Below are 17,473 nucleotides of genomic sequence, written 5' to 3' on the forward strand. Positions count from 1 at the left end.
AATTGTGATAAAACATACCTAACATGAAGTTTACCATTTTAACATGTACCATTCAGTGTTGTGAAGTATCTTCATAGTGTTGTATAGCCTTCACCACTATCTATTTCCAAATTTTTTTTATCACCCAAAACAGAAACTCTGTAACCATTAAGCAGTAACTACTCCACCCTCCTACCCCCTACCCCTGTTACCTCTATTTGACTTTCTGTCTCTATGAAATTGCCTATTCTAGATATTGCATATAAGTGGAATCATACAGTATTTCTCCTTTTGGGTCTGACTTACTTCACTTAGCATAATGTTTTCAAGGTTAATCTCTGAAATTCTGTAGCATGTATCAGAATTTCATTCCTTTTCAGGACTGAATAATATTCTATTGCATGTATATACCACATTTTATTTATCTATTCATCTGTTGATGGACACTTGGGTTGTTTCCACATTTTTGGCTATTGTGAATAATGATGTAATGAACATTGGCATTCAAGTGTTTGAGTCCCTGTTTTCAATTCTTTTGGGTATAAAACTAGAAGTAGAGTTGCTGGGTCATATGGTAATTCTTTAACTTTTTGAGGAACCACCAAACTGTTTTTCTCAGCCACTGCACGATTTTATATTCCCACCAGCAATGCATGAGGATTCCAATTTCTCCATATCCTCACCAATACACCAACACTTGTTATATTCTTTCTCTCTCTCTCTCTTTTTTTTTTTTGGATAATAGCCATCCTTATGTATGTGAAATGATATCTCATATAGTTTTGATTTGCATTTCCCTAATGATTAGTGATGGTGAGCATCATTTCATGTGCTTATTGGCTATCTGTATGTCTTCTCTGGAGAAATGTCTTAAGTCCTTTGTCCATCTTTGAATTGGATTGTTTTTTGTTGTTGCTGAGTTGTAGGAGTTCTTTATATATTCTGAGTATTAATCCCTGGTCAGATATATGATTTACAGATATTTTCTCCCATTCCATGGGGTTGTCTTTTCACTATATTGATAGTGTTGTTTGCACAAAAGTTTTAAATTTTCATGAAGTCCTATTTGTCTTTTTTGTTGTTGCTTATACTTTTGGTATATTCAAGAAATCGTCAAACCAATGTCATGAAGCTTTTCTTCAAATAGCTTTAGCTCTTATATTTAGGTTTTTGATCCATTTTGAGTTAATTTTTGTATGGTATAAAGTATGGGTCCAATTTCATTCTTTTGCATGTGGATATTCAGTTTTCCCAGCACCATTTGCTGAAAAGACTGTCCTTTCTCCATTGAATGGTCTTGACACTCTTGTCAGAATCCTTTGGCCATATATATGAGGGTTCATTTCTGGGCTCTCCCTTCTGTTCCATTGTTCTAAATGTCTGTCTTTATGCCAGTACCATGCTTTTTTGATTACTTGTAGCTTTGTAATAAGTTTTGAAATCAGGAAGTGTGAGACCTCTAGTTTTATTTTCTTTCAAGATTGTTTTGGCTTTTTTGGAGTCTCCTGAAATTCTATATGAGTTTTAGGATGGACTTTTCTATTTCTGAAAAAAACCTCATTGGTGTTTATAGGGATTGCACTGAGTCTGCAAATCACTTTGCGCAGTATTGACGTCTTAACAACATTGTCTTCCAATCCACCCTAATCTATTTTTATCTTTTCTTTTTATAGTTTTCTAAAACTCTATCACAGTAATACTTGATGATGAGCCTAAGGCAAGTGGAATAGCAGCTCAGGCATTACTTCTTTATATAAATTTTATCCACAGTGGTCCTGTGCATGTTGCATTGTTGCTTTATTAGAGTCCATTAAATCCTCACCCTCTTGTCTTTAAGAAAACCTTTCTGAAATCCTTTTGACCATTGAAGCATTCTGGCTCCAGAGCCAGCCTTCCTCTTACCCTCCTTTTTACATTGCATTGTTTACATTGCTTCATCTTGCTGGTAACATGCCAAAGTACTATCAGTTGACTTAAATTTTTGCCACCATGCTGTCTCTGTTGGCCATGGGCATGGCTAAATGACTCAGGCAGTAAAAATAAAGTACTTTATTTCCTAGCCCACTGTAAATGTAAATGTAGACTAATTCCAAGAAAAGTTGCTGTCTTTGGGGTTTGAGTTTTAGGCACAAAGGTTTGTCATGCTTATAAGCTCAGTGCTTTTCCATTCTGAACAGGCTAGCTGGCCTTAAAGCTGAGATCACTTTGTTATGTACGGAAGGACAAGATCTAGATAAGGAAAACATATTTTCAGTTTATCCTAGACAAACAAACAATCCAGTTTCATCTGACACTGAAACCACAGTTAACACCTAAGCCACGGATGTAGGAAGTTAGACTTTATGTAACATCTCTTATTTGGTTTGATGCCTCTGAGATGGGTGGGAAGAAACAAGAGTGTTCATGAAGATGAGCAGAGAATGATTTGTGCTATTAAGTGATTCCAGCCTCAGCTTGCTCTGGGTTCCAGTGAAATAGAGCTTTATGACTTAGGTGGAATTTTTCAATTTAAAGGAGTTGGAAGTTGGGAAGTCAAAACGCAAGGATTGCTATTTCTACCTCCTGGTTATAGCAATGAAAGCCTGTTTAGTATTTGTTCTCGAAGGATGGGATGTATCTTCAAAGAGGAGAGTCACCATGTCCAAAGTACAATTAATGCCATTTTCCTACTAAAGGGAAGACTGCTAGTTTTGTTTTCCTTTTTCCTGTGCTTTAATAGGTAATCTTTTTTACTGCCCAGTTGTTAGGATGTCAGAGCTGGAAAGGGACCTAGAAGAGTAATTATTATATAGATGAAGTAGAACAAGAATTTCAGTGTATTGTTTATATTGAGGGATTGAGAAATATTGGAGGCCAAGGGGAAAGATGATATAGTAATGAAAATATTATCAAGAATTTTGATCTGAATTCAGAGGTTAAAACATTCAGTCTTTAGAGGTGAACCTGCTCTAAATGATGTTCAGTAAAAGAAGATAACTTAAGTCTTTTTGCTTCTTGGAGTTTACGTAAGTCTAACATTTTTAGGCTCTAATGAAAGTGAGAAGTCCTCAATAGACTGAGCAGCCTTATTTTATTTTAGTTTATTTTTACTGCTTTCCTTTTTTTCTTTTGATACTTAACCTTTTTGCATGGTAGATGTGGTAGAGTTAACTGTTTTGGGTGAGCTTTTACTTGAAATACTTAGCTGCTTTTGTTACTCCAGAAGCAGAGCAAGACCAAATGGAAAAACTGATTGCAGTCAGTCTTCAGGGTTTTTTTGTTTAGTGGGGCTTGGGGGATGGAATTGGTGTTTTTCTTAATTTCCCTTAAACTTTAAGCCTTAGAAGCCTAACAGTTATCACATCTTATGGCTACCTTTTTAAAGAAGTAAGTTATTGGGTGGCCTGGCCCCTCCCTGTGACCTGCCTTTTGGATTTTAAAATGTATTCCTGGTATAGTGGGAATGGCAAAATCAATCTGCTGCTCTTCAGTTGATGTTTAGGAATGTTTTAAGCCCAGTTTTTATTTTGGCACAAAGCCATTTGCATTCTCCCTGCCAGCTATTTTTGGCACTGTCATGAACTTAGAAATTAATCAGTCTGCTCAGTGAAAGTAAAAATTTTGTTCCGTTTCAATTTTAGAAAGGCTTTTATGTTTCTGGGTACTCTTACCCTCTAGTTTATTAATGCTATCAAACATGCCACAGTGGTTGTATTTAATTGAACTCTGAAATTCCATCAGTAATATGGGGCTCTAGTCACCTGCAACAGGAATATCACTTTTTTGTTTTCTTTGGCTAACAAAACCACAGTTCACATCAAATAGCCCAAAAACTGATGGTATTAGTGGTTCCACCCTTAGCTGTCAAATAGTGTAAGTCCCAGCAGGCCTGGATCTTCTGCTGTTTTTGTTCAAGGATCAGGGAAGTTTTTAGACCCTATGGAGTCCTCTAATTTACCATTTTCTAGGGGCTGCTTAGAAAATTACTCTGGGAGGATATTCTTATTTAGGGAAGTATCTTTATACCCTCCCCACTCAGTCTTTGTCTGCCCCCCCTCCCCCATACACACAATGCAACAATAAGCACATACTGCTTAAGAATAAAATTTGGGAAACCTAGGCACTTCATGAGGAGACATGGCCTATTAGATGGTTCCTAATGGAGAGATCTGCTTTTCCATTTAGCTCCTGATTAATGAGGGATCTGGATCTGGCGTGTCCTTACAGATTCAAATTCTGTGACTTGTAAGAAGGAAAGGAAATTATTTGGAGATGATAAAGTGTTTCAGAGCTCAGACCTTGGATCCAGACTGCCTGGGCTCCAGCCTTGGGCAAGTTACTTAACCTGCCAGTGCCCAGTTTCTACATCTGTAAAATGGAAATAATACTTTCTTACGTAGAATCTAAGGTGCCATTGATTATAAGATGAAATATAATATTATTTATGTACCAATGAGAAAGTAAAGACACTGCCATTAAACTAAAATATACCATTGTTTGCAGGAATCTTCTTAATTTCAGAGATGTTAAAATGTGAAAAATGTGTATCTTATAATTGATTACTTAATAGTGATAATATCTGCTTTCATAGGATTGCTGTAAGAATTAAGTGAACCCCACATTTATAAAGAACTCAGTGCATGACACATACTAAGTACTATATAAGTGTCATCTATTATTATCAATATATTACCTATTATTATCATCCCCCTTTTGAATCCATTTATCTCTTAATTTTAGTTACAATTTGAAAAATACCATGTATACCACCATGCCAAATAGATGAGTATAGATGGGTATGTATTTAACTTTTACTTATTTAGAGACAGTATAACGTACTCAACTTCAGAGGTAGGCTACCAGGATTCAAATTCTAGCTCTGCCACTTATTAACTGTGTGATTTTGGGCAAATTACTTAATCTATTTGCCTCTGTTTCCTCCTCTATAAGTATAATATAGAGGGGATAATAATTTTGCCTTGGATATATTCATATATAGAGAGCTCTTAGTTTATAGTATTACCATAGTTTTCTCTTTAAGGTTTCGTAGGGTTGGGTTTCTCATGTGGAGCATTAGTGGAAATGAATATTTCTGAAAGCACACAGAGAGTTCAAAGTTTTAAAAGAATGATGGTATAATAATAATAGTCATTGTTTTATCTAACACTTACATAATGCTAACCATGTGCCAAGCGCTGGTCAAGAGCTTTAATATTTGAACGACATCATTATCATCATCATCATTATTTTTTACTTATTTATTTTAACCTTACCACAACCTTATGTAGTAGGAGGTACTCATCTCCATTTTATGAATGAAGAACCTGAGGCTCATAGTGGGAATCAGCCGCATAGCACAGGGAGATCAGCTCAGTGCTTTGTGACCACCTAGAGGGGTGGGATAGGGAGGGCGAGAGGGAGATGCAAGAGGGAGGAGATATGGGAATATATGTATATGTATAGCTGATTCACTTTGTTATACAGCAGAAACTAGCACACCATTGTAAAGCAATTATACTCCAATAAAGATGTTAAAAAAAAAAAAGAGAACCTGAGGCTCAGAAAGATTAATTGCCTACAGCTGTTAAATAATGGAATTAGGATGTGAACCACTGTGTCTCTACAGAAGGCATTTCTGTCATAAAGGGGTATTTATTGATCAGGCCATTTAATTGATTTTTCTGTAATTAAAAAGTTTCTAAGAATAAAAAGAATAAGTCCATAATCCCTTATCTGTAATTTCTAAATTCAGAAAGCTTTCAAAGCTAAAAATCTTTTTCTAAGTTTGGTATAAACTTATTTATTGGCGAGACCTGACTTGAATCAATGTAAGGCTGTTTAAAGTATTTGTCTGGCTTAGTGTGATTGCTCATATGTTTTGTTGCAGAAGCATTAATGTGTTTGATTATGGGATGCTTCCCTAAACTCCATTGGGATTATTATGAAGTATGTAGTTTATGCATGGGTAGTACCTTTCTGAAATTAAAAAAGTTCTGAATTTCAAAACACATCTGGGGCCAAGAGTTTCGAATTATGGATTTTATACCAAAGGTTGTTTTCAGTTTCATTAAATCAATGTACCTTTACCTGATACTAAAACAAGACTTAATCGACATAGTTAGTTTCCCAAAATAATGTGTAATTTTTTTAATCTGCTATTTTTGTTTTTGCTAGAGCCCCTGAAATTATTCTTGGATTACCATTTTGTGAAGCTATTGATATGTGGTCATTGGGCTGTGTGATAGCTGAGCTGTTCCTGGGGTGGCCTCTTTATCCTGGTGCTTCAGAATATGATCAGGTAAGAGTGTTTATTTGGATGGCAATAGAAAGCAAGTAGTTACTGGTGAAAGATTCTAGAGGAATAGAAGTACTAGTGAAGTATTTAGATTGTAGGGAAAGAACAGTCCAATTAAAAATAATTTTTTAAAGAATGGAATTTTCTCTACCTGCTTCTTAGTCTGAAGTTATATTTGCAATTCTAAACGTTAAAAAGGATTTTATTTTATATTACTTTAGATTGCTACTTTTCCAGATCTGTAATGATTTATTAGAGACTTAGCTTGTCAGCCAATGTGTCTTGTGAATTAGGATATGAAAGTAGAGTAAAGATGTGAAGTTGGAATTTTAAGAGCAAACTTTGGCTCATTCAGTGCTATTTATTCCTTTTTATACATGACACACACTGAAGTAATTATTCTCTGCATACTGAAACACATAGGACCCTAGAAGTTGTGATGTGTATTAGGTCTCTGTAACATAGGATTTAGGAGGGAAATCTTATGAGTTGAAAAGTATTGTAACAAATTATCTATATTTCAAAACAGACAAGCTTTAGAAGATATGCTACCACTTCCTAAGAAACTGGTCCTAAGGAAAAAAGTTTTGCCATGGAAGTAAATTGTGAATTCTCATTTTTTGTTCTTTCAAAAAAATGGTTCTAACTACTATGCTGTAAGCTCTTTGAGGGCAGAGACTGATTCTACCAGTGTATCCTCAGCTACTGACATTGCATCTGGGACACAGTAGGTACATCAGGTTTTTTTTTAGTTTTTTTGAGAAATGAATGGTTATTTTGAACCATTAAAAGAGAAAAGAGCAAAATAGTGTTTTTCCCTATTCAACCTGGAATTTTGACTCCTCAGTCCATTTTAGAGTAGATGTAACATTTACCAACTTCCAAAAATTTGACTCTTTGGATTTGTCTCTGAGTGAGACATAAAAAATGATTTGTTCGTATGATAAGTAACCAGTTACATTGAGCTTTGTAATTTTTCAGTCTTTCATTCACCTTGTGAGACATGAACCACCTTCCTTATTTTAACAACAACCACAAAAAAGTGTGAGGGAGATTAAATGAGGCAAAACCACAGTTACTTGAACCAATCCATTGATTCTCCTCTTTGGGTTTTAGACTCTTGAGAATCTGATGAAGCTATGGATCTTCTCAGAAAAATATGCTCACAATGTTTTATATACAAAGTTAGGGAATTCGTGGACCCCCCGATTAAGAAACCTTGCTCCGAGCAATTATAGCCTGTACAGTGCCATTCCTAGGCCAGCTGTTTTGTGGCATCTCTTCAACCTTAGAAAACAGATTGCATTGTAAATATTCCTAGGAAGTGGAACCAAATAAAATTAGATTTAGAAGCTAAGGTACAATGGGAGGTTACCTTGTAAAGAAACGATATGGTAGTTTTGAGAATTTTTGCTTGGTGCACAGATGCGAAACTGGGTTGTAGGAGAAAGTTTTTTTCCCATGCTTAATAATGAATAAATAGGGTGTTGCTGTTGTAGAGCAGGATTGGGAATACTTTATCTTGATGCATCTTTGCTTATACAAAAAGGTTCCTGTGGCAGGATCCTTGTTCTTACAGCTGAGTTTTTTAAAAACTTTATTGAGATATAATTCACATACCGTATAGTTCAGCCATTTAAAGTGTGCAAATCAGTGGTCTTTAGTATGTTCACAGGGTTGTGAACCATAGCCACAATCAGTTTAGAACATTTTCATGACTCTAAAATGAAACCCAGTACTTACTAGCAGTCAGTACCCATTCTTCCCTAACCACCCCACCACCACGCTGGGAGCCAGTAATCTACTTTCTGTCTGTATAGATTTGCCTATTCTAGCATAGCATATTCATCACATACAATATGTGGTCTTTTGTGCTGGGCTTCTTTTACTTAGCATGATGTTTTTCATCCATGCTGTTGCCTGTATCACCACTTTTTATGGCTGATCAATGTTTCATTGTGTGTGTGTATGTATATATGTATATATATGTGTGCGTGTGTGTGTGTATATATATATGTATGCCACGTTTTTTTATGTGCTCATCTGTTGATGGACACTTGGGGTGTTACCACCTTTTGGCTGTCGTGAATAATGGTGCTATGAATATTGGTGTACCAGGGTTTAAGTCCCTGTTTTCCGTTCCTTTGGGTATAAAGCTAGAAGTAGAATTGCTGGGTCATATGCTAATTCTATGTTTAACTTTCTGAGGAACCAACAAACTGTTTTCCACAGTGGTTATACCATTTTACATTCCTACCAACAATGTACAAGAGTTGCAGTTTCCCTACATCCTTCATCCTTGCCAAAGCTGGTTATTTTCTTTCTTTTTAAAAAAAAATGATAGCCATCCTTATGGATATGTAGTGATAGCTCATTGTGGTTTTGATTTGTATTTCTCTAATGATTAGTGATGTTGAGCATCGTTTTATGTGCTTATTGGGCATCTGTATATCTTCTTTGTAGAAGTCTATTCAAGTCCACTGCCTGTTTTTGAATTTTGTTGTTGTTGTTGTTGTTGTTGAGTTGTAGGAGTTCTTTCTGTATTCTTATTATTAATCCCTTATCAGGTAAGTGATTTGCAGATACTCTCTCCCATTCCATGGGGTTCCCTTTTCACTCGGTTTAGAGTATTTGCACAAAAGTTTTAAATTTTGATGAAGTCCAATTTGCTTATTTTTTCTTTTGTTGCTTATACTTGTATCATATCCACGAAATCATTGCCAAATCAAGTGTCATGAAGCTTTTCTCCTATGTTTTCTTCTAAGAGTTTTATAGTTTTAGCTCTTACATTTAGGTTTTTGAGTCATTTTAAGTTAATGTTTGAATATGTTGTAAGGAAAGGGTCCAGTTTCTATCTTTTGCATGTGGGTATTCAGTTATCCCAGTACTATTTGCTAAAAGACTGTTCTTTCCCCAAGAATTGTCTTGGCATCCTTGTCAAAAATCAGTTGACCATAAGTAAGTATAATGATTTATGTCTGGAATGTCAATTCTGTTCCATTGATCTATATCCTATATCTATACTTATGCCAGTACCACACTGTTTTGATTACTATAGTTTGGTAGTAAGTTTTTTTCTTTCTTTTTTTTTTCAATTGAAGTATAGTTGATTTACAATGTTGTGTTAGTTTCAGGTATACAGCAAAGTGATTCCGGTGTGTGTGTGTGTGTGTGTGTGTATTCTTTTTTCAGATTCTTTTCCATTATAGGTTATTATAAGGTAATGAATATAGTTACCTGTAGTGTGTATCTGTTAATCCCAGACTCCTAATTTATCCCTCCCCTCCCATTCCCCTTTGGTAACCATAAGTTTGTTTTCTATGTCAATGAGTCTATTTCTGCTTTGTAAATAAGTTCATTTGTATCATATTTTAGATTCCACATATAAGTGATATCATATGTATTTGTCTTTCTCTGGTGGTAGTCAGTTTTGAAACCAGAACTTTATTCTTTTTCAAGATTGTTCTGGCTATTTGGGGTCCCTTGAAATTCCATATAAATTTTAGGGATTTTTCTATTTCTGCCCCAAAAAAGTTATTGATTTTTTTTTTAATAGGGATTGCTTGAACCTGTAGATCACTTTAGGAAGTATTGCCATCTTAACAATATTGGCTTCTGATCCATAAACATGATCAGATTTATTTAGGTTTTCTTTAGCAGTGTTTTATAATTTTCAGAGTTCAAGTTTTATACTTCTTTTGTTAATTTTATTTCTAAGTATTTTTTTTTGATGCTATAGTGAGTAGAATTATTTTCTTAATTTTATTTTAAAGATCCTTCTTTTTAAAATTCATTTATTTATTTATCTCTGCAATGGGTCTTCGTTGCTGTGCATGGGCTTTCTCTAGTTGCGGCGAGTGGGGGCTACTCTTTGTTGCAGTGTGCGGGCTTCTCATTGTGGTGGCTTCTCTTGTTGCAGAGTACGAGCTCTAGGCATGTGGTCTTCAGTAGTTGTGGCATGCGGGCTCTAGAGCACAGGCTCAGTAGTTGTGGTACACGGGCTTCGTTGCTCTGCGGCATGTGGGATCTTCCCGGACCACAGCTCAAACCCATGTCCCCCTGCATTGGCAGGTGGATTCTTAACCACTGTGCCACCAGGGAAATCCCTTAATTTTACTTTCAGTTGTTCTTTACTAGTGTATAGAAATGCAGTGAGTTTTGTAATCTTGTATTCGGCACCCTTCTTGAACTCTTTTTCTGATAGTTTTCTAATTGAACTCTAGTTCTAATAGTTTTGGATTCCTTATAATTTTCTAACTACAAGATCATGTCATCTACAAATAAAGATAATTTTACATCTTCCTTTCCAATCTGGATTCCTTTTTTTCCCCTTGCCTAACTGCTTTGCATTGAACCATACTCTTACAGTGTTGGAAAGAAATAGCAAGAGTGGATGTTCTCGTCTTGCTCGTGATTTTAGGGGGAAAGCAGTTTTTCACTATTAAGTATGGTATCAGCTGTGGATTTTTTGTAGATGCGATAGCTGAGATTTTACAGCAGATGTTTGTGAGTCTTGAAGTCAAATGTGTATACCCTCTCTAGATATTAGTTAATGGCTTCAACTTTGTTGGAAACATTTCAATTGTTTAAAATAACAAATGACAATAATACTTTGTTTGCATAAAGGTGGGTCCTTTGTTGTTGCTTTATTTTAAGCTATGTGAAAAGCAGTATCTGTATGATAGTTCCCATTCTACTTTCACAGTTTAACTCTTTTCAGTCTATAATATTAAAAATTTTTAATGTTTTAATTTTATAAGTGCATTATTGTAGAGAAATTAGAAAAGATGCAGTAAGCCAAGAGACAAAAATTTCAACCTTTAGTGGTTCTGCCCCTCAAAGGTAACCTGTTATGTTTTGGTATATTTTGTATTTATTTATATATTTAATTTGTTAATTTTCTTTATGTATTTATTGACTACTGTCATAGGTACTCTGGTTACTGGGGATACAGTGCTGAATAAAACATTGTCCTTGTCCTCATGGAGGCTATAGTTTGGTGGTGGGAAATAGACATTAAGTAAATAATCACACAAATAATTATATAGTACAATTGAGATAAATTCTATGAAGGGAAATGTAGTTTTGCAGTGTGTGTGTGTGTGTGAGAGAGAGAGAGAGAGAGAGCGCACACACGCACGCACATGCATGTATGGACGTGCATGTATCTCCTGACCATGTATGTCCTAATGCCTCTTGATTATACTCATTTTTTCCTATTGCTATTACCCTCATCCAGGCTGTCTTCATCACTTACATGGGCTACTAGACAACCTCCCTTTTATCTACTCTGGCCTCCGTCTAGTATTTTTTCCAGAGTGATTTTTTTTCAGAACACAAATTTGATCATGCCACTCCCCTGCTCTTTAGTGGTTTCCCATGATTTAGAATTAAGGGCTAAATCCTTAATATGGCCTCTGAGCCTCTACCTGGGTTGTTCTCCTCTTCCTCTCTTCCTTTCTAGATTTGATCTTACACCATTACTTCTTGCTTTTCTTGCACTAGCCCCACTGGCATCATTTCAGCCCTGGTTAAGAATGTTTCCTTCTAGCACAGGCCCTCACACATACTGTTCTCTTAATCTCGAATGCTTCTCTATCACCCATTCATTTCGTTTAGTCAGTCCCTACTCATTGATTAGCTAACGTGTCACTTCTTCAAGGATGTTTTCCTCACCAGTCCCCAGTCTAGGTCAGGTTCCTTTGTTATGTATTTTTATAGAAGCCTATTTATTTTCTTCAGGATGCCAATTCAGTTTGAATTATGCATTCAGTGTCTGTTTCCCTCACTTGACTGCAAGGTCTATGAGAGCAAGAACCATGTCTATTTTAACAATCACCACTGCCTGGCTCAATAAGTACTTACTGAAAGAATGAATGAATATGTGCTACATATAGTTATGTTTCATATATAAACTTACGGACATAGAGGAATACATATACTGTGTTTCATCAAATCTAAGACACCGTTGATTGAGAGATGCACTACTTTTCTGTACCTCTAAGAAAGAATGCTTCCAATTAAACCATGATTTATCATGGCTATCAGTTTTAAGACATATCCTAATTTCAAAGATGTTAATGTGAAAAAATGTGCCTCTTAGAATCAGTGAAGTGTAATTTTTTTTAAGTGAGGTCATATTTAATTTGTAATCTGCTTTTTCACTTAGTATATTATGAAATATCTTTCTTTACAATGTCGATAAATATACTTTTACCCTATCATTTAAAATGTCTGCATAGTATTTCATTGTACAGATTTTATCCTGGATTTTAAATGTTTCACCCTTTTTGTATGGAAAAGAAGTTCACATTTAAAATGTTCTCATCCACAATTAATTTTTTTTTTCTATTTTGCCAATGCTGTATTTTGGCTTCCAGTTAGGTAGCTCCCACAGATTCAGAGTAATATCCTGCTATTTTCTAAAATTGTCTTGTGACGGCAGGCCAGATTTGGCCTGTAGGCCATAGTTTGCTGACCTCTGCTTTACACTTTTAAAAAATTGTTGAGGACCCCAAAGGGCCCTGTTTATATAGCTTATATCTATTAATATATATTGCATTAGAAATTAAAACTGAAATTTTTGGGGAGAAGAGGTGAGAAGTAAGATTTCCTTGCTTAAAAGTTTCTTTCTAATTTCGTCATTAAATATAGCCATTCTTATGTGGAGGGCGGATGGTTAAAAAAATTACCTCTTGTTTTACTTTCAGTAGGTCAGGAAAGAAGCAAATTGCTTTTTTGGATAGGGAGAATTGTGAAAGCAAACAAATGTGAACAATAAAACTGGGAAACTTTTATTTTTATTTTTTTAAATATTTATTTATTTATTTGGTTGTACTGGGTCTTGGTTGCGGCAGGCGGGCTCCTTAGTTGCGGCAGGCGGGCTCCTTAGTTGTGGCACGCAGGCTCCTTAGTTGCGACACATGGGCTCCTTAGTTGTGGTATGCAAACTCTGAGTTGTGGCATGCATGTGGGATCTAGTTCCCTGACCAGGGGTCAAACCTGGGCCCCCTGCATTGGGAGTGCAGAGTATTATCCACTGTGCCACCAGGGAAGTCCCAAAACTGGGAAACTTTTAAAACACAAGAATATACAGGCACATGTCTCATTAGCCATCAGAGCAATGACATTATCACACATCACCTCTGGAAATCTCTATACCCATGAGAAAGAAATGAAAAAGGCAAATAACTTCTTAGTATTATTATGAAAATAGTTTATATTTCATAGACTCCCTAAAAGGATCTTGGGGACCCCTCAGTGTTCCCCAGACCACAGTTTGAGAACTGCTGCTCTAGTTCAAAGTAGGTGTTCAATAAATATTGAATGGGGACTTCCCTGGTGGCACAGTGGTTAAGAATCGCCTGCCAATACAGGGGACACGGGTTCAATCCCTGGTCCGGGAAGGTCCCGCATTTCTCTAGGCCACGGAGAAACTAAGCCCACGAGCCACAACTACTGAGCCTGCGTGCTAAAGCTAGTGAAGTCTGTGTGCCTAGAGCCTGTGCTCCACAACAAGAGAAACCACCGCAATGAGAAGCCCGTGCACCGCAGCAAAGAGTAGCCCCTGCTTGCCACAACTAGAGAAAGCCTGTGCACAGCAATGAAGACCTAATGCAACTAAAAATAAAAATAAAAATTGAATGAATGAACATAGTACCTGCCCTTTATTGATGTGGGGATAGAGAAACTAAATTGTTTAATTTTATGGTATGAGCAATTTAGAGTGGGGACAATTGACAAGAGCTAGGGTAGCCAAGGAAGGAAGAGGTTTATGGAAATTTTTTCCTAATCTCTTAAATTTGATAATGTATCAACAAACAAACAAAACCTTGGTAATCCATGAAACAGTTTGTTGGAAACTATTCTGTCCTAGAAATCTCTTAAAGTTTTTTGAACTCTGTATCAGAAATCTACAAAAAACCAAAAAAGGTCACATAGAAAATTTTCAAAACTGAGTTTTCCTTGTAAATAACAGGTATAGTAACAAGGAAGTTACTGAATAAATATTTGGGAATTATCTGTGAGTGGGTTAGCATATATATTTATCTAGATAAATTTCATTTGTATTGATCAAATAGTTAATTTCTTTGCAGTACCTTTCTTTTTTTTTGACTAGAGCTAATATTTATAATATTTTAGTGTAAAAGTTTTTAATAATTTACCTTTTCACTCCAAATCAATGTTTTGATGGTTTTGACATTTCAGATTCGTTACATTTCACAAACACAAGGCCTGCCAGCTGAATATCTTCTCAGTGCCGGAACAAAAACAACCAGGTTTTTCAACAGAGATCCTAATTTGGGGTACCCACTGTGGAGGCTTAAGGTCGGACTCCCTTGCTATACTGTACTATTCATTCCTGTACTCCTTAATTCCAATTTGAATTCAAAGTTTAGTTATTAAATTCTTGAGGTGGAGGGGGGCAAAGGGAGGGACAGTGGGAATGTTCATTTGCAGGAGCAAATACTTTGAAAAATTATATCATTGTACCCGTATGGCCTTATCCTTAGTTAAAAAAACAAAACATTAAATGCCAGTTCAGTTGGCTGAGGTTATTTTATATATTTGAATCAGCAGCTAAGAAGGGGGTATGGAGAGTAGTGCTTATCATTAAGTGATAGGAAGAACTAGAGTAATTTAGTAGTGGCTGTTTTTTAGAGAATTCTCAAAAATATGACAAAACAACACAATTTTATAACTGCCCATATTAAGACCTTACATATTTTCTTAAAACAAATAGATGTCTGAGTAATTTGATTAACCCAGTGACTCTGTCTCTGAGCCTATTGAATAGTTAGTATTTGAAATATTGTTTTATTTGAAAGTAGCTTTTAGAGAAAAATGGTAATGTCTCTTCTTAACTGACATTCTTCAGGAACTGTGCTACATGATTGCTTGCACATTTATTTTATCATTGTTGAAAGGGTGGCCAGGTATCAAGGTCCCATCTCTCTACCGGAAGATTTTCTTGCTGTAAATTACTTTCACGTTTGTGATCTCTGGTTGGCAAGGTGACAACACTTGTATCTCTGTATTCTGACTTTAATTTAGAATAAAAGGTGAAAACATACAGATGGAATTTTTTAAAAATCTGTATTTTGTAGACACCTGAAGAACATGAATTGGAGACTGGGATCAAATCAAAAGAAGCTCGAAAGTACATTTTTAATTGTTTAGATGATATGGCTCAGGTAAGTATGGAAAGTTTCAGAAAGCCAGACATTTATGTATCTCTTTAATCAGAGATACACTTCCATTGGTTATATCAAGGATAGATTCAATTTGTTATCGTCTAATATATGTTTTCATTTTTTACATAAATACATTAATATTCTTCCACATATTAAAAGAATGTTTGAATCCTAGCAAAGGATATTTTTAGAATTATATATTTTTCCTTTGCTTTTGCTTAACTAGTCTTTTGCATGTCAGTATTTTGAAATATTATTTACGAAGGTTCCTTTCTTGTCCAGTTTTTCTACTAAATAAATACTTACATAAGAGCTAACATTTATTTAGTGCTTTTGTTCCAAACTCTGTTTAAACACATACTATGTCATTTAATCTTTTCAGCAATAGAAACTATATTTAAGTAATAACAATCATTTTTGCTTAACTTCTTTGATCTGGATTTTGAATGAAAAGAGCTTATTCAGCTTTATTCTACCAACAAATTGTACCAAATTGAAGATTTTAATTAGACAGTATAAGAAGAGCTTCCATTTGTGAAAAAATTTCCTCAGGTTTTTCTCTTGAGCTATATATATATATATATATATATATATATATATATATATATACACACACACACATATATTATACATATGAATATTATATATATAAATATGTGTACATAGTGCACATGTTAAATGTCAACATTAAAGGTTGAGTGATGAAGTATAATATTTCTAAATTTTCCTTATAAGGTGAACATGTCCACAGACTTAGAGGGGACAGATATGTTGGCAGAGAAGGCGGATCGAAGAGAATACATTGATCTGTTAAAAAAAATGCTAACAATTGATGCGGATAAGAGAATTACTCCTCTGAAAACTCTTAACCATCAGTTTGTGACAATGACTCATCTTCTGGATTTTCCACATAGCAATCAGTGAGTATAGTATGGTCTGGGGCATTTTGCCATGATGTGGTTTTCTGTTGAGTTACCATCTTACAGCTGAATGGAAGTATCACAAGAGCAGTGGCTTTGATACTTGCATATTTGGCTTAGTGATGCTTTTCCTTCTCATTGAAAAATCATGAGATTAAAAATTAGATGTGTAAAAAAAAAAATTAGATGTGTATTTTGCCTTTTTATGGTTATAAAAACTCTTGGTTCATTTTCTCTGAAAGTACTCAGGGGGAAAAAACCATTGATCTGTATTTATCTTGAGTTATTTGCTATCTGTTTAAATCTCAGCATTTATTTCATTGAATTTTTAATCTCTTTTTTCAGTGTTAAGTCTTGTTTTCAGAACATGGAGATCTGCAAACGGAGGGTTCACATGTATGATACAGTGAGTCAGATCAAGAGTCCCTTCACCACGCATGTTGCCCCAAATACAAGCACAAATCTAACCATGAGCTTCAGCAACCAACTCAATACAGTGCACAATCAGGTATTCAGTAAATGATTTTGGAAACTCAGACCTAAGTGGGATAAAAACTAGTAAGAGTACAGGGTGAGGTAAAGAAACCAGTCTTTGCTTTGGTGGTCTTGTTGCTTCGTAAGAATTTTCAGACTGATAATACCTACACGTCATGTGCTGACAAAAATTAAATACAAAGGCCTAATCCATGCCGTCATAGTCTTAGCATAGCCAAATAAGTGGAACCTGGCTTCTGTACTACTTACTGCTGTTGATTGTACTGACTTCAGCCAAATGACTCTCTTTTTGTTAGATAGCTCTCATTACATGTATCGAAAGGTGTTTCCAATCATTTTTTTCTATGCTGTATATTAGGTCCTCAGAACTTACTCATCTGATAACTGGAAGTTTGTACCCTTTGACCACCTCCCCAGCCATCTCCTACCCTGCCCCACCAACTACTGATCTACTCTTTGTTTCTATGAATTCCAATAATTAACTTTAAGAGTGGTTTTGCATTTGTTTGCCAAACAGTGATATTTACATTTAAGTTTGTTTCTGAAGATGTAAGTTTCCTAATTTCTTAGCTAGGTCTACTTTCTAAATGGAAGATCATATGAGATTTGGT

General features: G+C 35.3%; 1 protein-coding gene across 3 annotated transcripts in view; it reads left to right on the forward strand.

Annotated features, from left to right (window-relative positions):
• The window catches only part of HIPK1 (homeodomain interacting protein kinase 1), a 47,312-nt gene that overhangs the window by 13,117 nt on the left and 16,722 nt on the right, over positions 1-17,473 (forward strand). For all 3 annotated transcript variants that reach the window (XM_068540551.1, XM_068540550.1, XM_068540552.1), the window contains exons 3-7: positions 6,133-6,256; positions 14,462-14,581; positions 15,361-15,447; positions 16,183-16,367; positions 16,713-16,875. In XM_068540551.1, the coding sequence (XP_068396652.1) occupies positions 6,133-6,256; positions 14,462-14,581; positions 15,361-15,447; positions 16,183-16,367; positions 16,713-16,875 (679 nt within the window). The remainder of the gene's footprint in view (positions 1-6,132; positions 6,257-14,461; positions 14,582-15,360; positions 15,448-16,182; positions 16,368-16,712; positions 16,876-17,473) is intronic.

The sequence above is a fragment of the Eschrichtius robustus genome, chromosome 3 (genome assembly GCF_028021215.1).
Source record: "Eschrichtius robustus isolate mEscRob2 chromosome 3, mEscRob2.pri, whole genome shotgun sequence".
NCBI lineage: Eukaryota > Metazoa > Chordata > Mammalia > Artiodactyla > Eschrichtiidae > Eschrichtius > Eschrichtius robustus.